Here is a 22249-nt window from a genome sequence, read left to right on the forward strand (position 1 = left end):
TATGATGTTGCAAAGTGTAAACTGGCAGCCTATAAAAGCCAGTGTAAACCTACAGACGGGGTCCAGAGCTTGGAGTGTTAACTCCTCTGGGCCCGATGGCCTGATAAATCTGAGTTCTCCAACCCTCCAAGTGCTGCTTGGTTTCTCGCCCGGATCCAAGTTGCTGTCACAACTGAGCTGTAACACCGAGCTGTAACACATTTTTCTGCAACAACGGGAAGGGTGCAGCCAAGGGCCCTAGGTCAGGAGACTGAGCACAGGTGGTCTCAGCTGAGACACCCCCTCCCTGGGAAGCTCCTGTGTCTTCCAGGCATCCAGGTTTCTCAGAGGCTCCACACCTCACCCCACCCCCCAACAACTGCCAGTGCCCCTGACTCCCCAGCTTCCCTGCCCCGTCCTGTGAGCCCTGAGGGCATAGATGTGGCTTTGCTCCCTGCTGTATCTCATCTGTGGCCCCCAACAAGGGGGAGGCCAGATCAGGGGCCCTTTCCTGGAGGTGGCTGTCCTGGGCGTCAAAGTCACCAGGCAGAGAGGGTCAGTGGCACCAGGGTCTGTGCACTTGGCCCCGCTGCTTCCTCCTCCGGGGCGATTTCTTGTTCCCAGGAGAAACCAGGTAAAGGGCGGCCTGCAGAGATGCCCACTGGACACTGCTTGTAAAACAGAGATGCCAGAAATGATCTGAACGCCCATCTGTCCGGGACCAATGCATCGACTGTGCACTCGCCTGTGAAAGGCCGGCCAGGCATGAGAGGGCCAGATGTCCAGGATTCACTTGAGTGAATGAGAATGGGGGAATTCAGAACATCAAACTTTCATTTAATTGAACAGAACATCAGTTCAGCAAACACAATGAATCCCAGGCTGAGGGGAAGGCGCCCTTCCCACCCGGGCTGGCTCTCCCCAAGCACTCATGCCTCCGAGGAAGCCCTGGACACAGCCATGTCCAATGCAGCCCACATCGCACTCACCAAGTCAGGGGGGCCTTGTCACTGGACAGGACAGGCAGGAGGGTGGCCAGCAGTGCCACCTCCCTCTCTGGAGAAGGGCTTCACTGCCCAGCCATGCCCAGGACCCTAGCTGCAGCCAGCTGCTGCCTGACAACAGACCCACCTTGACTTCTGACCTCAGCTGCTGCCTCCAGTATAAGGAGTTGCCAACCAAATTCTTCCAACACGGCAGAGGGCTCAGCTGCCCTCAGTGCTTCTCAGCAGGACCCCAGGGGACTCTGGGGACCTCCCTCCAGTAGGGGACAAGGCTCTGAAACTTGTGTTGCCGGATGTCCACACATGCTCCCCCTGGGACACCGGCTGGGCTCCCAAGGGGCAGCTCAGCCCAGGCTGCCCCTTGAAAGCTCAAGGAGCATCCTGGCTCCCCAGAAGGTGTCACTGGAGGCCTGGCCATCAGGCCACAGCACCTGGAAGGCCAACAAAGCGTCACACATGGAGGGACCCTCTGCCACCTCTGCCATCCCACTGGGCACCCTGGAACCTGGGATCCAGCCCCTCTGGACTCAGTGAGAAACACTGTGTCCAGTCCTCGTTCCAGTGAAGTTCAGCCTCAAGACACCACTGCCCCGTGGTCACCTCTGCCCGTTTTATTCACACTAAAGGCACGAGCTGAGGGTGCAGGAGGGAGGAGGGAAACCACAGAACCTCAAAGGAGGGCTCACCTGGCCAGAGGGCAGGGGCTGGCTCAGCTCCACGGCAGGCAAGGGGCCAGGAAAGGCAGGCGGGGCTGGGGCCAGCTCCGGGGTGCTGGAAAAGGGACAGGGTCGGGACAGGCCCTTTTCCAGGCCCTCTTGGAGGGTGACACAGTCCACCATGAGCAGTGTGCCCTGAGAGCTCTCTGCCCATCAGGGGCCCTTCCAGGTGCCTCTTCAGGACCAGCCTCTGCCTGCAGGGCTCTCGGGTGGGTGGGGTGTGGGAGGGGCCTGTGCGGCACCTGAAGCAGGTGGCTCGGGCCATCTAAGTACATCCGCACAGGCTCACAGAGAAGGGGACAGCCAGCGGAGATGTGAAGGAAGAAAAGGTCACAAAGAAGGGGCAGGCCTCAGGCGGGAAGGAGTCAGGAGGCCCTTGGGGCCAACTCAGGGGAGGTAACAGGTGCAGCCCCTCAGAACAGCGGCCAGGCGGATCCTTAAAAGTCTGACCACACCTGGTCACCCACTCCTAGGTGTCCTCCCCCAGAGACACAAAGGCAAATGTGCAGGTCGCCAGGCATACGGAAAGGCTCACAGCAGCCCCAAGACCAGGCTCCCAAGTGCCCGCCCATCGGTGATGTCGACCCGGGCCGAGGACAGGACTCACAATGAGGAGGAGGGGACTGTGGGGACCCAAAGTACCGGGGCGGGTCTCGGAGGAGTCAGGCAGAGTGCTGCACCCCCCAAAAAAGAGCATGTGCTGTACGATTTCATTTGTACGAAATTCCAGAAAATGTAACTGAAGAAAGCAGATCCCCGATGCTGGGAAGGTGGGGGTGGAGGCGAGTGGAAACAGCCTGCATGGCCGAGACCTGCAGCTCGGTCATGGGCTGTGGCGGACACACGTGTCACACTCAGAAAACTATCATCTGTGACAACTGAACACGTCTGGTCACTTTATGCCAGTTAGACCCCCAACAAAGCTGTTCTTACAGAAGGAGTCAAGGTCACCAGAGCAAGGATGGGCCAGGGCAGCAGGGCCCAAGGGCAAGTCGGCCAGTGGAGAAGCCACAAGGAGACCCAGTGAAGGCCTCTGGTCTGTGCGGCTCCCAGTCATAAGTGGAAAAGTGAGTCCGTCAGCACGGGCTGGATTTTCTCACTGTCTGGCTATTTCCTAAGCAGGGCCTGCGACTTGGGGGGACTCCTCCTCTCTCACACGTCCCCCTGTGATTCTGCCCAGATTAGGGAGCTCCTGCACCCTGGGGACCCAGTCCTGTGGCCGCTACCATAGATTCCCTCTGCTGCAGAGGCCCCCCTTGCCTAACAGGCTGCGCTTTGGAGGTCATCTGGATGACTGCCCCAGCCCCACCGCCACAGTCCGCAGCCCTGGGCTGCTCACTGCCCTCCAGAGCCCTTTTACAACTACAATTTGGAATATAAAGCCAAGACCCTGCAGCTGTTCAGAAACGAAGTCTTTGGGGAAAAGAAACTGCCTGAAGAGGGGAGGGTGTAGCTCAGTGATAGAGTGCATGCCTAGCATGCACAAGGTCCTGGGTTCAATCCCCAGTACCTCCAGTAAATAAATAAATACATCTAATTACCACCACACCTTCCTCCCCCACCGCACCAAAAAAAAAAAAAAAAGAGAAGTTGCCTGAAAGAGGCAGCCGGGGCCCAGGGAGATCTCTGGGGAAGCGTCGAGGCCTGAGCGCCAGCCACAGAATGTATGCCCATAACTCCTCCGATATTTCCAGGTGTTCTTTTCTCTTGGGAAAAGTACAACCTTCATTCAGTCGAGGGCCATCAGGAAAGAGCTGCACACTTGGAGGGCAAATCTCCCCACCAGGACTGGCCTCTTTACGGCCCGTGGCATGTGTGGCCTGAGCTCCAGGCCTCTGAGGCTTACCTCTGGGCAAGGATGAATTCGGGAGCCTGCGCTGGGGGCTGTGTCATCAGGAAGCCACCCGCCAGTCCCTCTGTCCAGCCACCGCTGGTGCCTGGACCCTCCTGCAGGTACGTGCTCTGGGGGTTGACGCTGGGAGGGTCAGCAAATCCTGCACAGGAAGAAATGCCACAACCCAGGGCTGGAAAAGGCAGCAGGGTCCCCATGCAGCATGACAGAGAATCCTGCAGAGAGGCCACGTCCAACCTGTCCAGCCCCAGGCTCAGCTCCCTCGCTGAGGGGAGGGCAGCCACCACTGGTGAGCTCAGTGGCCTCTTCAGGCTCCCAAAGACCCAAAGTAACAGTTTGCTGACTTCAAATTCTGCTTTGTCATTGCAGACCTCATGCCAGCCCCTAGTGCGGAAGATCCAGAATCCAACTGAACTATGACACTGTCCACCAGAAACACACAACAGTATGAACTGACTGTACTTCAATGAAAGAAGAAGACTCAGCATCCAGACCTGCCCCATGTCCACTGCGCTGCCTACGGACAGACAGGTGGGCATCCGCTTTCTCCTTGCCTCTCGTACTCGTTCGCCAGAGGCTGGGCCACTAGGAAACTTGCCTGTTTCCTTCCCCTTTCACCTTGGGCTTCACCCCGATGTCACTGAGGTGCGAGGTGTCACTACCTTACTCTGCACTTTCCCTCCGCTTAAAATGTTTCAGCAAACATCTCAGGGGACCTTGGCCTCTCTAAGGCAAGCCACTGTGGATTTGATCAGTTCTGGTCGACAGATGTTTAGGAGCAAAGTGAGCTAAGAAGGACGGCCCATTTCTGCCCTAAGTCTGTCAGGTGGTAAAGCGAGCCTGAGTCCCTGGTCTCAGATCCTCAGCAACAGTCCCTCCTCCTGTCTGCCAGCCAGCTGCCCAGATCTCCCCCGCCATTTGGTACACAACTCCACCCCTGTTTTATGCTGTTTCCTCTTTCCTGCACAACTTTCAAGATACTCTGAGGTCCAGGAAATTCGGTTAAGCACTAATTTGAACATTTCTATTTCAAACATAATAGATCAACGAGATACCTTCTTCCTCCAAGAGAAAGAGAATTAAAAAGACCCAAGCCCAGAACAAAGCAGGTGTCAGGGGATGGGTAACTAGCAGGGGAGAGAGGTCCCTGCTCTGCAAACACAGAGCACAGGTCCATCCCACCCAGGTGGCGGGTGTCTGAGGGGAAGCCAAGGCCAAGGACCCTGAGAAGCTCGCAGCAAGGGAGGCGGAGCCGGGTGGCCTCCTGGTGCTCAGGCGGTCAGTCAGCAGGGAGCTGGACACCTCCCGGAGACCACCACCCCTCACACACACGGGATGCAGCGTGAAGACCAGCTCCCCTCACCCCCGGGTGAGGCTGCCCAAGGCCCTCCCAACTCCAGCCCTGTTAGTAAATATGGGCAGGCAAAAGCGAGCCTCTGAAACGGAAGACCAGTCCGATTAGACAGAAAAGCTGCCTCGGAGAAACCAGACTCAAGCTCTCCCTCCTTGGGGCCCCACCTCCTCTACTCAAGGAAGGACCCGAATCCAGGATCCCAACATTCCCCACTTCAGGCAGCAAAAGGTACTTCCTGAAACTTCTAATTAGGATACTCAGAGAAATAGAAGCTATCACATCTAGAAAAGTAACAGGATCTCTGAAGAAAGGAAAATCAGTAATGACACCACAGAGCCTGGAGTTCTCTTAAACTATGTAACGGTCAGAATAAAGTATCAGAAGACCGAATTTAAGGCAAAAGCACACACAATAAAAACATTTTTTTTTAAAGATAAGCATTTTGGGAGATTGCTCCAGGATTTCCAACATCCAAATAACATTTGTGCTCTCAAGGGAGAACTGGAGGGAGGAGATTATCAAAGAAACTATCCAAGAGTATCACCCCAAACGCCCAGAGTAAGTCAGCTATGCTTCAGTCTAATAAAATGCCCAGAGCTTAACAGAGACCTTGTTCACAGACTCTTTAAATTGAAAGGCTTACCGACAAAGTGAATTTAAAAGACTCACACCCAGGACCATCACACCCAGTCTTAGGACCATTCTGAAACTTCAGAACACCAAGATAAAAAGCTCCGAGAGAGGAAAGATACGTGAACATCAGAATGACATCTGACTTAAAATGACAACGCTGGATGCTCCAAGGATGAGATGCTTTCAGATTTCTAAGGGGAAAGGATTTTAAGCTCAGAATTCTGTCCCTGACAAAGTGGTCATCAAATATGGGGGCAGATTAAAGACCATTTCAGAACATGCAAGGACTCGGAAAATGTCCCTTGCAGGCACCCTTCCTCATAAAGTTCACTGAAGACATTCTCTAACAAAACAAGAGTCAGGAAAGAAAGAATAAGACCTGCAATTCAATTTGCCAAAGCAGACCCAGGGAGGCAGCCACAGGGCCCCTGGGGGGTGGCTCCCCTCAGGCCGAGAGAGCGAGCACTTGGATGGGAGCAGGAAGCAGGCTCCCCGCAGGCAGCCTTCAGAGGAGACGCGTGAAACACGGGGAGACGTTAACAACATGGTAAGAGCAGACAATGCAAGAAAAAAGAAAAGCACTGAGAAACTCCAAGAAAACATGTGTGTGACCATCGAAGACTAAGAAACTGAGGTCACGGGCCGAGTTCAGTGCCGATATCCTCCTTACCAGCTGGGCTGTCACAAGATGCTGTCATGTTTGGTGGACAAAATATATACCTGAATACATATTCTTGCAAGGTATTTACAGCTACAGTTATAACTCAGAAAGAAACTCCAACCAGAGCAGGGGGGCCACAGGGGTGCAGGGGTGTGAGCAGCTCAGCCCTCCTGGGTTGTAACAGGTGTTGACAAGTTACAGGGACTGGAGTGGAGACTGCTGGGGTGGCAGCCGTTTCATTTCATTTTTGTCTTTCCTCACTGTCTTGTTTTTTCAGGCAGGTGCACATTTTTTTTTTTTTTGGAAACAAAAATAAAGGGGACCTATACAGGCTATCTGTGGGAAGAGCATGTATTCCAGCTGCACTGGGTTGGGGTTGATCCAAATAACACGGGATCTGAGCAGAAAGTCCAAGCACCTCAAAATTCTGCCCCCTCAAACAGGACGCAAGCAGTTACAGCATCTGATGCAGAAGCATGGGGTCTGTCTAGAGTGGACCCACCTGTGGGGCCGGGCTCACCGGGGGCAGCAACGGACGCAGCCACAGCAGCATCAGGAGGGTGCATGGCCAAGTCCACCCCAAGACCGCAGACCAGCTGCCCAGTCTGGAGGGGATCTTCCTTGGAGGATGCCAGTGCACGGGACATCAGCCATGACTCGGGGGCAGCCAGAGAGGGGTCCAGTGTGTCGTTGCCAGCAGCCAGAGGGCAGAGGCCGGGGCTAGGGCAGACAGTGGGGAGAGCGGCAGGACCATGGCCAGGTCCCCCCTGGTACCTCTCACCACCTTGCAGAGACCTGGGGAACACAGCACACATCATCCCTTGGTGGGCAGAGGCTCTCTCAGGCCGGGACAGGGGGACCTGGGGGAGACTCCAGCCCAGTTAGGGATTCTGGGCTCCCAACACCACTTAGCCTCTGACGGCTGTGGGGTCCTCCCCATCTCCAGTCACAGTTCTCCCTGGGGCTGCAAGGGTTCCAGAGACACAAAAAGTACCACTGCTAGAAACCAAAGCCACGTTAGCAGTTGATTTACAAGGCCCTTCAATAAAGCGTTGCTGCACAGTACTGACAGTGGAAAGTGACTAGGAAGCCCCTAAGAGTTGAGTAAACACATGAAGGTGGATCTTTAAGGAATATTAGGCAGCAGTTAATAATTTAAAGAGTGAATATTCCACAAATGCTAGCGGCATCTCAGACTCCACTCCTCGGCTTTTGTTAACAACTCCCCACCCCTATTATCTGTGGACCAACCCGCATGGCACTGGTGGTCCTATCACTACCTCCATTTCACAGGTGAACAAAAGTGAGACACTGAGGTCACAGGGACTTGCCTGCGGTCACACATCTGGGCAGTGCCGGCCTGGGTGTAAGCTGCCAGCCCGGTGGCGTCATGAGAGACAGCTGCCCACACAAGGGTAAGTGGAAGAGGTGGGCACAGCTTGCTGGTGACACATAGTGGACCTGGCCCCACGCTCAAACTTCATCCTGCTGCTGACCCACACTTCCCTCAGCCTCACTGCATTCATGCAGCGTCCCAGGAGGTGACGGAAAGAGCTTGAACAGTGCCTGATCCATAGTAGGAACTCAAGAACTGCTGCCTGTTACTAACTCAAATAAATACTACCCGGACCAAATGCTAGACAAACAAACCACGAGAACAGATGGTTTGTCTTGGAGGTAGGTCTGCGCGTGTGTCTTTCCAAGTCTGTGTTCCCCAGTCTCCAAAACTGACGTGAAGCCAGACTATGAGTCAGGTTCCGGGCAGCCAGTGTGGGTCCCCGACGTGGGCTCCTTGCCAGTGGCTCCCCCATCCCTGGGGTCACAGCCATCTCTGTTCTCAGCCGTCCTCGACCTGGTCCCAGTGTCCAGTAGGCTTTCCCACGCCCACCTCAGGTCTGGTCTCCCACCGAGGACGGGGGAGCTGAGCAGGAAGACAGTCCCATGGCCTATGAGGGGGGCAGTACCTGGAAGCCAGTGATTGTGGCATACTCCCATCTCCAGAGAAGTCCGGGGTCAGGGCCAGGGGCTCCCACGGCCCTTGGGTGGCCTCCTGGGTCTGTACAGGCCCACCTTCCTCAGGTCCTGCTGAAAATGCAGCAGACACGAGAGGCGGCTGGGGGGTGCTCTGAATCCCAGACCCCTTCCCAGCAGGTTAAGAGCAACCACACCGGCTGGAAAAGGTTGTCTCCCAGCATTCTTTGTTTGTCCCTTGATCTGTCTTTGGTCTGAACGGCAATTACCAACCCAGGACATCCTAAGTTCTGGCACTTGGCTCACTTCCCACTGCCTCCTGGCCCTGACCACACAGTAACCTCGAAGGCAAAACGCTGCTGCAGCACCACCCAGGCCCATCCTGAGTCCAACCTGACTCAGCTTCAGGGATCTCACTCCCCACGGGGTGAAGTCTTGAACGTGTGGACTGGGGGAGAGTGTCCTGTAACCAGGGACCCTACCTCAGCCTGGCCATAGACATAGGTTTTGTGAGACGGGCCACTCACCTGACCACTGAGGCCTGTCCACACACCCAGAGCCAAGGTGGGGGTGGCCTGCAGGTTGCAGAGGGCATGGACCTGCCTCCGTCACGCTGGGGTTGTCCACCGTGTCTTGGGCTGGCGCTGCACGCTGCACAAGGGCCCTCTGGCGCCGCCGGTAATTGGCAAACCAGTTGTAGACCTGCTCCATGGTCAAGCACGTCTCCGAGGCCAGGTCCTCCTGCCTCAAAACAATGCACCCCTAGGCCAGCCAGCTCCTGAAGCTCCAGGCCAGGACAGTGAGCCAGCCTGGATACCAGGCAGCGGGGGCACCGAGCGGGCTGGGACACGGAGCCGACGGGCACAGTGGCCTCTGGCCTCATTCCTCAGTCACACCGCCGCGCCGCCAGCAACCACCCAGAGTCCAGAGGCCTAGGGCAGGGCCTGCAGACTGGACCCTCCAGAGGTGACACCAGACCACTGCCCGCCTGCCTGCTCGGTGTGACAGCGCGTCTGCCCCGATCGACCCTGCGATCAGGCACCTGTCCTTCCTCTGGACCCAGATCCCAACCACCTTCACGGCCCCAACACCAAGCTCTGGGAGAGAACCCAGCCGATCAGACAGAAAGAATGTGCGGGGCGGTCACTGCTAGACTCCGGATGACTGGAGACAGAGAGGAGGGGCGGGGCAGTCACTGGGAGAGTCCAGCTGATTGGACGGGGAGGGAAGGGGCGGGGCGGCCACTGAGCAAGTCCCCCTGATCAGACTCGGAGAGAAGGAAGCATGCCAGCTTTCCGATTTGAAGGACTCCCACTCGCACCCCCTCAGCCCACTCCCTGAGAGCTCAGCCCCTCCATCCCTCCTGCTGGAGCCCTGGCCGCCGCGAGTGCTCAGTGAGCATCTGTTGAAGCCACACTGGAGGACAGGATATCGAGACACCGCTGAGGAAACCAGACCCCCTACTTGTGCACGCTGGACCGACGTTCAGGGGCCGCCAGCCAAAGAACGCCGTCCCCAGGGCAGTTCAAAGGAGGCAGAGCCCACCAGCGCCCTGGCAGACAGGCCACTAGGGCGATGGGGTGAGTAGGGGGTCGGATGAGGGGTGACTGAGGTTGTGGATCAGTCACTAGGGGTGTGATATCACCTCAGGGTGGGGTTCTCCTAAGGATGGGGCTTCCCCTAAAACTGGGAGTCCCCCAAGGGTGCATGGTCACCTAAGGGTCGGCGGTCAGGCACCTAGTGATGGGTGTCCCTAAGGACAGAGAGGGTCGGGTAAAGGGAGGGGTGTCTGGCCTCGCTCTCACTGCTCTTACCCGCTGGGCCTTGCTGGGGTTGGCGCTCACTCTCGAGGCAAAGTCCTGCAGCTTCTGGCGAACTTCTCTGGGGAAGTTCCGGCTCTTGAGGCCGTCAGGGCAGAGGGAGGGAGGCGGTGGGTTCCTGGATGAGGGCAGTGGGGAGGTGGTTACAGATCCCTTCTTCTGGGCCCAGCTGTGTGCTCGCCTAGACCTCCTCTCCTCTCACTGGCTACTCTCCTTGCCGGCTGTGTGCTGCAGCCCCCCAGTCCATCCCCCGAACAAGGGAGGGGCCTGGCACTGCCCCAGCTCCAACTCCACACTCTCACCAGACTTCCGAGGACCAGTCACTGACCAATGGTCCATGACTGTTGAAGCTGGATGATGAGGATACTGAAGCTGGATACACTATTCTCTTGACTGTGTGTATATTGGAATTTTTCCAAGAAAAAAGACATATAAACAAACAGCAACCTGTCTCTACACAATCTGCTACCCAAATGTCAACTGAACAAATCCCCATGAAGGACAAAAACGCACCCACACATCCCACCTCCCAGTGAAGCTCCACCCCCCACCCCCAGCCCGTCCTGGGTATCCAATCAGAGACCACCACGCGCCAGCCAATCAGGCCGAGAGCCCCGGAGCCCAGGTTTTTTCTCTTTACCTTCTCCAATACATCCAACCTGCCAGCAAATCCTCCAAGGCCTATCCTGACACCACCCTTTCTCCAGCCACAGCCACTCCCAGAAACTCCAAGGACCTCCCGCCTCTGCTCCTGCACTGGCCATCTGCTGTGACTCCCATGTCACCCCTCCTTAGGCCCAGAGAGAGCTGTCCCCATGCTCAGGCCTCTCCCAGGCTCGCCGGGTCCCTGCTGCAGCCCCCACCACAACAAAGGGCCAATGCATCACAGCCCCTACAGAACGTGTCCCATCTAGCAGTTCTTGCTCTGAATTATGGGACCTGCTGTTTCCTGGTCTATGGTCCACCATCCACACTCCCGGGCAGCTCCAAGAGAGCAGGGCCCCAGCAACCAGGGGCCTCTTCACCAACACCCCATGCTGGTCCCCCAGTCATTTACTCTGCAGAACCACCCTCTGGCAGGCTGTCAGGACCTGTACTGAGATTCATGACTGCGTCCCCAAAAACTCCAGGACAGATTAACTGCTGGGCTTCAAAGTCGTAACTGGCAGGCACCACGAGAAAAATTCGGTCTGACCCAAAAAGATTCCACCTCTTCTTCTGTCAGTCAGGCCCATGGCTCAGCAACCCCTGTCCCTTGGGCTGTCAGGAGCCCAGAGCGAGTCCTGCAGCCCCTCCTAGCCAGTGGGGAGCACCTAGGAACAAAGGCTCCACAGTCTTGATGTCTAGGCTGGAATCCTGCATCTCTCTAGTGCGGAACCTGGGGCAAACCCTTCTGTGCCTCGGTTTCCTCATCCATGAATGGTGAGGATGGAAACAGTCAGAACCGGTCATGACGTTTACTTACTGCTGACCATGGTCATGGTGGTAATTACCATGAACATCCACTCAGCAGCTATCGTGTGCCAGACAGTCTTCTAAGCACTACGTTGATCAAATCGTGCCTGCAGCACCCTCGTGTTTCTCTTCTTTTTCAAGGGTCCTGCAGCCCTGAGGGGCCGTGCTGGGGTCCAGGCCAGGCCATTTACAGTGTCTGACCATGGGGATTAGCCAACCTGAGGGACATCCATCCCTCGGAAGGAGGGTGGGATCAGAGTGTCTGCCCACTGACTCCCTCCCTGTGGGGCCTGCCGGATGGACAGTGGCTCCTGCTGCAGCTTGGGCTCTTGCCTGGGTCCCAAGAAGGGCTCCCCCTCCTTGCCCTGCAGGCATTGGTCCCCACAGCCGGTGGGGCAGGAGGAGAGTGTGGCTGAGTGTAGGGCACCAGCCGATGGCGCACCTATTACCCTGACTGTTCCTGCTTCTCCTGGCTTTTCCTGCCCTTATCTCCCTGTCTCTACTGCCCTTCAGCCCATCTGTGGCTTTGGACGGCAGATCCCTTGGGGGCCGCAGGGACTCTGGGCATATCAAGGCGGGCACCTACCTCTTCCTGCACCTGAACTTCTGCACGGGGGTCAGCATGGCCACACCAAGCCTCTTCATGAGCAGACAGTAGTGAATGTCATTCCAGAGCTGCACCAGCTCGGGGCTGCCTCCCGGCACCCGGAATCCCTGCGGACGAGAGCCTGATGAGACCTGAGCCCTGGCCAGCCCAGGAGTCCTGGGACGAGCCGCTGGCTGGCACCCACTGGCTGGCACCTCATGGCCAGCCGGGCTCCAGTCCCCACCAGGCTAGGTGGGAAGTCCCTGGGGGCTCAGCCTCGCCCACTCACTGAGCACTGCTGCCCTTCCAGAAGACAAGGTGGGCAAAGCGCTCCATCACTGCCCACTGGTGAGGAGCACCGGCAAGAGGACCAGGGATGAGCCTGCGGCCATAACACACAAGGCAGAGCTGCACCGCAAACCACAGGTCAGGTTTGAGGGGCCCGAGGTTTGTCCCCCATCTTGTGTGGAAGACCTTTCTCTCCCACCAGCAGGGCGGGCCCCTGGGGCTCAGTGAGCACATTCTGAGCTGAGGGGGATGAAGGGGTCCCGGCCTGTGCCAGTGACAGCTCACCAACCCAGTGTGCCTTGGTCCTGGAACCAGGCTTGGGAGCTGGCCAAAGACGCCAAGTTGGGCCTACCCTGGACACAGGCCCTATGGTTCCTGCCTTCAACCCCAGTGTTCCTGGGACTATCTTGGTGAGGGAGGTGCTGAGAATCATTTAGCTTTCACTCCACAGCATCAGGTAAAGCCCATTTTGCTGGGCTGAGGCCTGTAGTCTTCTGCAGAATGCAGCAGTCGGCCTTAGGCACAATCGTCAGGGAAGCCACGCGGGGCTTCCCCACCTGCAGGAGTAGCCATTGGCCATAAACGCCCTTTCTCAATGTGGTGGCCCTGTCCTCTTTCTCAGGTCTCAGAGCACATCACCTCCAGATATTTCTGGACCATCTTGACCGAGCTATAGTCCCTCCCCTGGGAGTTTTTCATCATCGATTGCCTTCACAGCAGCTGTTACAAGCCTGTGTGTTCATCCATTTATTCGGACATATTTGGAAAATGGAGCCCTCTTCTGTTCCAGGTGTTATGTTGGGATCATTTAATGACCAGAACTGAAGCGTTACCGATCCTGGGGCCTGCAGTGCAGGAGCGGAGGCAGACAATACACAGACCGACAGAGAAACAGGTTGTTCATTCTGAACTGAGGAAGGAGCCACGAAGGGACACGAGGGACTCTCCTTGAGAATAAAGAAGCACTAGCTGGACTGGGTGACACTGAAAGCAGACACCAGACTGGCAGGAAGGCACCAGCCACACAAAGAGCAGGGCTCCAACCTCTGGCCGAGGGAGTGGCTCACACGGGGTCAAAGACAAAGAGCTGGGGACTTTGAGGGACAGCACGGAAGCCAGTAAGGCCACTGTCGGGACTGGAGAGCAGGCTCTGGGGCCACTGCCTGGGTGCACACCGGGGTACCACCTGCTGTCTTAAACCCCCCTCTGGCTGGTGCGTGAAGACTAGATTGAGAGGGCAGAAGAGGACCGGGGGAGGGCAGCCAGGAGGACGCCCCAGGGCTGGGATGGGGGTGGGGAGCGGAAACAGAAGGCACAGGGAAGAACTGGGCAGCCTGAAGGCAAAAGCAGCATGAACCACACACCAGCTGTAACAGGGAGTGAAAGAGGGAAACACAGCCCCCCACACGTCCTACTGCAATCCTGTGAGCCAGATGGATTTTGGAATTCAGAATTTCTCAGATTTTAGACGGTAATACAGGCAGAAAGTGCATAATCTGCACCGCCCCAGTATAGCCTGGGGCAGGCAGCATCCTGCAACCAAACATGCCAGTATTTAGGTAGTAAAATGTACCAGTCACAATGAGTAAATAAAGAGCATAAGTAGCTTCACATGCACGCAGCTCAGGTTTTGGTGCCAAATGAGCTGAGGTTCAAAGTACCACCAGAGGAGTGACCCAGAAACCTGCAGTTTCAGACTTCCCAAATGGAGACCAGGAGCCTAGGGTCTGTTTGACTGTTTGTCTCAAACCTGGGATGCCGACTGTCCCAGCCAGGACCACCCTTCCAGGACCACCGGGATTTGATAAATGGAGAGTTTTGTCTCAGACTACCCAGTGAGGAATTTTCACTGGCTGAGAGTAAATGGTTCCACCTTGGTATATAGCATCTCTCCCCACGCTCTTGCTGACTTCTGGGGATTTCTGTCACGTCTGGGGAGGTGGTGGCTTCCGCACCTCTGTCCACACCCCCGTGCAGACCAGTCCTACCTCCAGCAGCTGGCGGGCGGCCTGGTGCTGCTCCTGCTGGGCCAGCACGCGGGCACACACCAGGGCCACGTCCACGTTGTCCAGGAGTTGCAGGCGGAGCTGGCTATCCAGCACCGCCGTGACCAAGGGCTGCACCTGGGCAGGGTCGTCCTGGAGGTCCCGGCACAGCCTGCCTGCAAGGCTCACCAGCTCCGCCAGGGGCGGACCTGCGCCCCCCCTGCCCCTCAGCAGCTGCAGGAGGCTCTGCATCCGGAGTCCGCTGGGGCCCCTCTGCAAACAAGACAACAGTCATGACAAGGACCCGTGATGACCACAGGCTGACCACACAGCAATCCTCAGACCAACTCTGCGAGGCCCCTCCTGCCGCAGGTGCTTGTAAGGTGGGGGTCAAGAGAGAAGGCGTGGCATCGTTGCCCCCCAAGAGTTGCCTCGTAGTCCCCACAACTGTCCAGCCCTTGGTTGTGCACCAGGTCCCAGCCCTGTGCTGACGCTGGGAGTTCGCCTCGCTCCTCTGAACCTGCTCCTCTGAACCTTCTCTCTGTTCTGCGGCTGCCCCCTCCCCGTACCTCCTCCTCTCCACTTCCCCCACATCTCAGGCACGTGGTCACTACTGTTCCTTTCGCTTCTCCTCTGCGTTCAGTGGGGGCGGCGCCACCCGGGTCCGGTCATCAGATTTCCCCAGCATCTGCCAGAAGGGTGTCCAGGCCTCTCTAAATGGTGGCTGGGGTTGAGGGGGTGGGTGGAGGCGGTGCCCTGGGCCGGGGGCAGGGCAGAGGCCCTTCTCACTCCTGCGAAGGGGAGTCCAGGGGCCCAACCCCGCGGCAGGATCAGCAAAATGTGGTTTTAACTCTTGATTTTGAAGAAAAGTTTATATTTGAAAACCACTAAGATTTAAAGGTTGCCCTCATCTGACAAATTAATAAAAGAAGAAAAGAAAGGGGAGGAAAGGGAAGAAAGAAGGAAAGAAAGAGAGAAGGGGGTGGAGGGGGGAATCTACACAAAGGAATGAACCCGCGCCAGCCTCCCTGGCCCAGCCCTGCTGGAGTTCCGGCCCCTCGCCCTCACATCGCTGCGGGCACCGAGCTTCCCCTTTGGTCCTGCAAAGCACCCCATGAAAGGTGGGGCGGTAGCTTGCAGGAACACCTCCCCAGCCCTGGACGTTCAGGCAGCATGCCAAGGACCGCTTTTTCCAGGATAACGTTCAGACCTGTGTTCACAACTGCCCCTACTCCTATGGAGCAGACGCCTGGAAGCGAGGTTAAAGGGTGCGATCTGAGGAGATGCTGCCAAACCGCTTTCCACACAGGTTGTGAGAATCCGCAGAGAACAGCCGGGCTCCTGGCAGAGGGTCTGCCCTGTTTCCAGCCCTCTCCGCCCCACACTGCTTCCAGGGGCGCCCGCCGGGGGTGGGGGTGGGGACTCCCGTCTATGCCACCTTTTCCCAGCCTTAGCGCCCTGTCACCAGCTCCTGATACAGGGCCTCACGTTTCTTCCGGTCACGACTGGCAGGAGGCGAGGGACCCTGGTTTCCTCCAGCGCCAACCCCACCTCCACGCCTGGCTCCAGGAAGGGCAGGAAGGAGGCTAAGGACGGGGCTCATAAGGACGGGACTCCGGCGTTCTGGAAGTAGTGCCGGGGCGCACTGTGAACACTCAGGGGATCCGGCCCAGTGGGGGCGGGGGGCAGGGGGCAGGCGGCTCTGCTGTGCGTCGCGCCTGGTCACCCTCTGCTTGGCCCTGGCTCTGCGCCCCCAGTACCGTGCTCCCCGCGCGGGCTGAGATGCCTGCCCCAGAGGCCCACCCAGGACCCAGACTCAGTCACCCCCTCCCAGACGCCTCTCTCATTCACTCACCTTCACCCAGATGCCTCCGGCTCACCCCAGTCCGGAACTGGCTCCTGGCTTCTGCGCTCGGCGCGCACATGTGCTCTGCCCGCACCGCCTGGGAGGCGCCGGCATAGGAACGGTCGCTACAAAGTGTCGAGGCTTCTCCCAATCCGGGCAAGAGCCCCGCCCAACGACCCGGGCCTGTGCCCTGCGCCCTCTCTGCGCCCCAGTCGGGGGGCCTGGGGATCCGCCTGGGTTCGGGGTGGGGGTGGGGATTCTGCTGGTTCTCCATGAGCTGAGGGCGTCTCGGGGTCTGAAGGTTCCAGAGTGTGTGGAAGGAGCGGCTCCGGGGTCCTGGAGGTCATGGGCTAGGGTGGAGGAGGGGGCGCCACGACCCCCACCCCCTGCAGCAGGAGGAAGCTGTGACCCTGGACTAACCCCATGCCTCCGCCCTGGTGCACTGCAGAGCTAAAGCCCGGCCAGGGTCGAGATCCGCACGCCGCAGCCTGTCCCCCGCGGGAAAGGGTGCCTTCAAGGAGACCTGGTCGTAGCAAAGGCCACTGCGAATCCTACCCCCTGCAGGATCCTGCGCACATAGCTCCACGTGCTGGGGAGAGGCCTTTGCGATTGTGGATCTGGGTCCTCGCCAACCCTGGTCAAATAGCAGGGGAAACCACGGACCCGCCATCGCCCTGGCTCGGACACTGTCTGGCCTCTACCCTGTGCCGTTGACAGTTTTGTGAGTTGTTGCACACAGCAAGCTGGAAGGGGCTCTAGACATAAGACAAAGAGGACTTCAAGTTGGTTTTGAAAGGGTGGGCAGGGTCAAAATTCTCTGACGTCAAACGGCAGACTGAGAAATATTTCGGCGTTTGTTCACGTGAAAATCTGGAAAGAATCCAAGCGTCTGGTCGAAGATTTGCTAAATAAATCACACTAAAGAAAGTGGACAAGCTCCTGGAAGGTAATCCGTCATTGTGCGGAAGAAGAATGCTATCAACCCAACTAGTGATCACCATATTTTGTGCAAGAAAAACTGCGTGTTGCAAACCAGTGTGTGATATGAGCCCATTTGAAAAGTACAGACATAAAATGATACATGCCACATTGTTAAACTCTGGTTGCCACCAGTTGACAAAATTACTATTTTGTTTTACTATTTTTACTTGGCTTTTTAATTTTCTTCTTTTTGCTTATCCATGTTTTATAACTTTTATAAAAAGATCATCTTCTCCTTTTCTCTTTTTAAGCTTTTTTCAAGAAGTGAAAGAAAAATTAGAGACAAGCGGGTTGGGGGAAGCAACCCCCACCGACCAAGGATACTGAAGCAGAAGCAACCCTGACTCGGGCAAACAGGGGAAATGAGCGGTCGGACGCGGCAAACTCTCCTGCAGTGGGAAGGCAGCCGCAGCCCTCTAGGACGGGCTGGGTGCTCAGTGACAACACTCCCGGGTCCTCTCCACCCGAAAAGCACCGATGAGTTTCACCCGTCAGTGGGGCCCAAAATGTCCAAGTATCTACCGTATAAAATTAAATTTAAATGTATTTCAAGACATTTTATGATTCTAATTTACTGTTACCAGTTACCTTCTTTGGTTGCCATTGACTGAACACTCAGTACATCCCAGGTAAGATGTTACGGTTTACACCCGTCTTCTTTGACGCTCCCAAGGCCCCTCCAAGAGAGAGTTAGGTCCCTTTTTCATGTTACTAATAAGGAAACAGGTCCGGTGAATTTTACAACACTTTCCAGAAGCCCTCCACCAATAAGGGGCCTCCTTTAACTGTCAGGCTCAAAAGCACACATTTTAACTTAAGCACGTAACAATTTTAAGTATCCTAAATCAGGGTAAACTCCTCATAAGCTTCACTTTTAATAGAGGCCTGCTCTTCCAGCAAAAGGTAGGCCAAAATGTGATTCTCCAACATGCACTGAAAATAGAGGTGGCCTCTCTCTTCTCCCCGGCTGTCAAGTCTAAAATGCAGCCCTTACCGCCTAATGCATTCTAGTACATACTTCCTTACTATCTCCAGATTTTCTATTCTCTTCTGGACCCAGGCTACCTGAGGTGTATTCCCAGTTCGATTACTTATAGCTGTGTGATTTTGGACAAGTTACTGACCCCCTCTGTACTCTCTCTCCTCTTGGGTAGTTTATTATTTGTAATCGTAACAGGACCGCTTTCCTCATTGGATTGAGATAATTAAGTGCGTCAATACTCAACATGTGCTATGTCCATCATTTCCTTACCTACACTGTTTATTTTTAAGACATTTAAAACCTGGCAAGGTAACTTCCCCCCTCTCAGAAATTTCCTGGTGATTCGTGAACTTTCCCCATAATGATTAACTGAACACATTTAAAAAAAAAAAAAATCCCAGATCCACAGGAGGCAGGAAGGCCATTTAGATCAGCCTCCTCAGAACTTCTACCTCACCCTGAACCCCTCTTTGCCCTCCAGGAAGTTGCCTCCTCCCCAGGGGTTCCCCTCAGGGAGTTCCTGCCCAACCCCCATTGCCCCACGAAGCCTTCTGGAAGGCTCCAGGGTAAGTACCTCTTGGGAGACTCATCAGATCTGCTGAATGTCTGTCTGCATTAGGGGTGTTGGTGGCTGTTGGAGACCAGTGCTCTGGCCCCTCCATTGGGTTCACAGAACTACAGGTAGATAGATGCCTGACGGAAAAAAGAGACAGGGTATCTGATGTCCTGGGCAGGTTGCTGTGAGGGACAGGAGGAGCAAAAACAGGAGCTTGAGAGAGTGACTCAGCTGTCCTCCCTCCCTCCCTTTCTTGGAAGACAGCAGATGCAGGTGGGGCCGGAAGCAGGAGACACCCCCACCCACGTACTGACCCAGAGGCACTAGGAGTGCTCCATGTTTTTGCTGTGCCCGAGGCAGTGCAGGCTGACAGCCGCACCTCCAGCTGAAGGTCTTCCAGGGGGTCCAAGCCATGCATGGCCCCTGCCCAGGGCGTGCCTCCTTCAACACCCTGGGTTCCAGGCTCACTACTCAGGGCAGCAACCCAGCAGGTGGTGCCCAACACTCCCTGGAGTCTGTATCAGTAAGGTCCAGGCCAGAGTCCTGCGTCTTCCAAATAAGGCTGGGATTAGGGAGAGGCAAGCGAGGAATCACAAAACAAACCATCAAGGTAAGTCATATTTTAATACAGTATTTTTGAAAACGATCAATTATTTTTGTCAGAGAATCTGTGATGAACAAAACATTAAAAAATTTTTTTTGAAGATGAGTATTACTGGTTTTCCCTTTTGCTTCAGGCTCAAAGGTGCCTGGGCAGTGATGCTGTGACCAAGCAAGGCCCCTTTACCTGCTACAAACCTTTACCTCTGCTGGTAGTTCAGGGCGAGGTGGGGTCAGGGGCTCGGAGCCCAGGGCTGTTTACTGAGCATACAAGACTCTCTGAGGTGGGTAATTGGCCACCATTTCCAAATGACAAGATTCTTGAAATATTTGTTACTCATAACATTTTTGCTTACAAGTTTTAGCATTCATTGATAATTCCTGCCTGAAATAGCCCTCACTATAGTGGCTGCCAAGTAACAATCTTTCCAATTTCATCATTTCTTCTACATTTACCAGCTGGAATTCCACGGTCATTGTTTTTCTCCTGCTTCCTCTATTATTTCAGTGCATCTTATTTCTATTTACCTTTCTGTTCTGTGCGGTTCTTTGTTCTTTCAAATAGCTTACTTCGTAATTTAGGAGGCTTCCTAATTTTGTTCCAGCTGTTACTTTTGTATTGTCCTGAATCCCACATTTCTCCATCTTTTATTATCAGCCAGTCAAAGGGGTTCCCTTTGGTTTCCTCCTAGTATTAATGGCAATCTCTTACTGCTCCCTCTTGCCTGTTCCCATGCTGACTCATAGCTTTACTACTTTACCAGAAATTCTTTATATAGCATTCTTCCATCCTGGCTCAACCGTCATAGTCTTAGATATGAAATTAAATATATTAAATGCTAACAACCAGCCCTTTAGCTAGGTAAAGCTCAACCTCTGATATAGTCCTGAGAAAATTAATTTTTGTATGTGGTGAAAGTACAGATCAAGACTTTTAATTTTTCTTGCAGACGTGCAAGTTTAGCACCATTAAAAAAAAATACTGTCATCTTTCCAATGAACTATTTTTCTAACTTTGATGGAAATTGACTATAGAGTATGTTTTGGTTTTTTCTTTCAGGACTCTAATCTGTATGTGCCTCCTTTCACGAAACTACACTGTCACAGCTACTGTAGCTGACGGATAGGCTTTGAAATCAAATAGTGTGTCTTGCAACTTTGTTTCCCCTGTTCACCGCTGTATTTAGTTCTTTTGCTGTTCCACGTAAATCTCAGTATCACACCTGTCAACTTTTACAGCAAACCCTCCTGGGAATTTGATTGGAATGGGATTGAGTCTATAGATCCGCGTGGGGAACACTTGACGCTGTAACAGCACTGACCCTCCCACTCCACCAACACAGCACGTCCGCCCATTGCCCTGGCCATCGTCACCTCTTCTGCATTGTTCTCACCATATATTCCATGGGTTTTTGTGGTACGATCATAAATAGTAGTACATTTTAATCAAATTTCCAGTTGTCTCTTGCAAGTATGTAAAAATACAACTGATTTTTGAATATTGATTTTATATTCTTCTAGCTTTCCAAACTGACATGTGTATTACGGTGGCTTTTTTTTTTTTTTTTTTTTTGGTAAAGTTTTTAAAAAGTTTCAGTGAAGGCAATCATGCTGTCTCTGAATAAAGTTGTTCTTCCTTTCTGATCTGTATCTTTTCAATCTCTTTTTCTTGCCTTATGCAGTCAGCTAGACCTTGCACTACAATGTTGAATTGGAGTGGTAACAGTGAGCATCTTTGATTTGTTCTCAATCTTGGGGGAGCTATTCAGTTTTTCTCCATTATGACATTAACTATAGACATTTTCCAGATGTGCTTTATTAGTCTGAGGAAGCTACTTTCTACCCCTGGTTGAATACTGAATCCACCTCAGCTTTGCAGTCCCAAGATAAACTCCAATTTGCCTTCACGTATTACCCCTTTTATATACTGGTGAATTAAATTAACTAGCATTTTATTTAGGATTTTTACCTCTATGTTCATGAGGAACATTTGTAGGTTTTTTGATAACATCGGGGGTTTTTTAACTTTATTTTACTAAGTTATAGTCAGTTTACAATGTTGTGCCCATTTCCAGTGTAGAGCACAATTTTTCATACATGAACATATGTTTATTCATTGTCATATTCTTTTTCACCGTGGGCCACCACAGGATCTTGTATATATTTCCCTGTGCTACACAGTATAATCCTGTTTATCTACTCTATATATACCTGTCAGTATCACATCTTTTAAAAACAATCAGTGTAACACAGACTTCATAATATGAGTTAAGAAGTACCTGTCACCTATTTTCTGACAGTTTGTATAGAATTGGCATTCTTTCTTTCTTAAAAGTTCACGGAAATCACCAGTGAGATGATCTGAGCCTGGATTTTTTTCTTGTTGGGAGATTTTTAACTGTGAATTTAATTTCTTTTATAACTGTAGCAACTTTCAGGTTACCTATTTCTTCGAGTAAGCTTTGCTAGTTGGTTTCTTTCAAGAATTTAGTCCATTTCATCAAAGTTGTCAAATCTGTGTTCTTTATTCCCTTCCACTCTTTGTTACATTGGTTTCTAGTCTTTTTATTTCACTCCTGTTTACACTGGGCTTATTTTACTCTTTTTTCTAGTTTCTTAAGGTAGGAGTTTAAATTATTGATGTGAGACCTTCATTCTTTTTTAATATAAGCATTTTAGTGCTATGAATTTCCCTTGAGGCACTGATTTTTCTGCATCTCAGAAATTTTGGTCTGTTGTATTTTAATTTGCATGTTTTATAGAATAATACTTTAAGATATTTTCCATATTTCTCTTGTAATTTCTCAGACCCATGAATTATTTGGAATTGGGTTGCTTAACTTCCAAGTGTTTTGAGATTTTCCTGTTCTTTTCACAACTGAGTCTTGTTAAACTGCATTATAGTCTGAACGTATTTTGTGCAATTTCAATTATTTAAAAATTTTTAAGATTAATGGGCCAAGACATGAACTATTGGCAA

The 22249-nt window shown here is 53.6% G+C and overlaps 2 protein-coding genes across 7 annotated transcripts in view; both read right to left on the bottom strand.

The window, feature by feature from the left end:
- Positions 1–795: 795 nt before the first annotated feature.
- ANHX (anomalous homeobox) lies at positions 796–16243 on the bottom strand. 5 transcript variants are annotated; one of them, XM_032472161.1, is made up of 10 exons: positions 16160–16243; positions 14308–14577; positions 12032–12159; positions 9985–10108; positions 8698–8911; positions 8164–8284; positions 6702–6994; positions 3546–3693; positions 1670–1754; positions 796–1414 (listed from the first exon to the last, which is right to left on the bottom strand). In XM_032472161.1, the coding sequence occupies exons 2-10, from the start codon at positions 14554–14556 to the stop codon at positions 1328–1330; spliced, it is 1449 nt and encodes a 482-aa protein (XP_032328052.1). In that variant the 5' UTR covers positions 14557–14577; positions 16160–16243; the 3' UTR covers positions 796–1327. The 5 variants fall into 5 exon arrangements, with proteins under 5 accessions (XP_032328052.1, XP_032328053.1, XP_032328054.1 ...); XM_032472162.1 differs by having other exon boundaries at positions 14874–16163; XM_032472163.1 differs by having other exon boundaries at positions 8164–8281; positions 14308–16163.
- A 161-nt stretch (positions 16244–16404) lies between these two features.
- The window catches only part of ZNF268 (zinc finger protein 268), a 32562-nt gene continuing 26717 nt past the window's right edge, over positions 16405–22249 (bottom strand). The window contains exons 6-7 of one of the 2 annotated variants that reach the window (XR_004316765.1): positions 18688–18806; positions 16405–17842 (exon numbers count right to left, since the gene is read on the bottom strand). Coding sequence is in view for 1 of the 2 variants with exons in the window: in XM_032472143.1 (XP_032328034.1) it covers positions 18781–18806 (26 nt within the window). In the remaining variant the exon portion in view is untranslated. Of the gene's footprint in view, positions 18807–22249 lie in introns of both variants that reach the window. The other variant, XM_032472143.1, reaches the window with a different exon arrangement.

This window comes from Camelus ferus, chromosome 32 (assembly GCF_009834535.1).
Source record: "Camelus ferus isolate YT-003-E chromosome 32, BCGSAC_Cfer_1.0, whole genome shotgun sequence".
NCBI classification, from domain to species: domain Eukaryota; kingdom Metazoa; phylum Chordata; class Mammalia; order Artiodactyla; family Camelidae; genus Camelus; species Camelus ferus.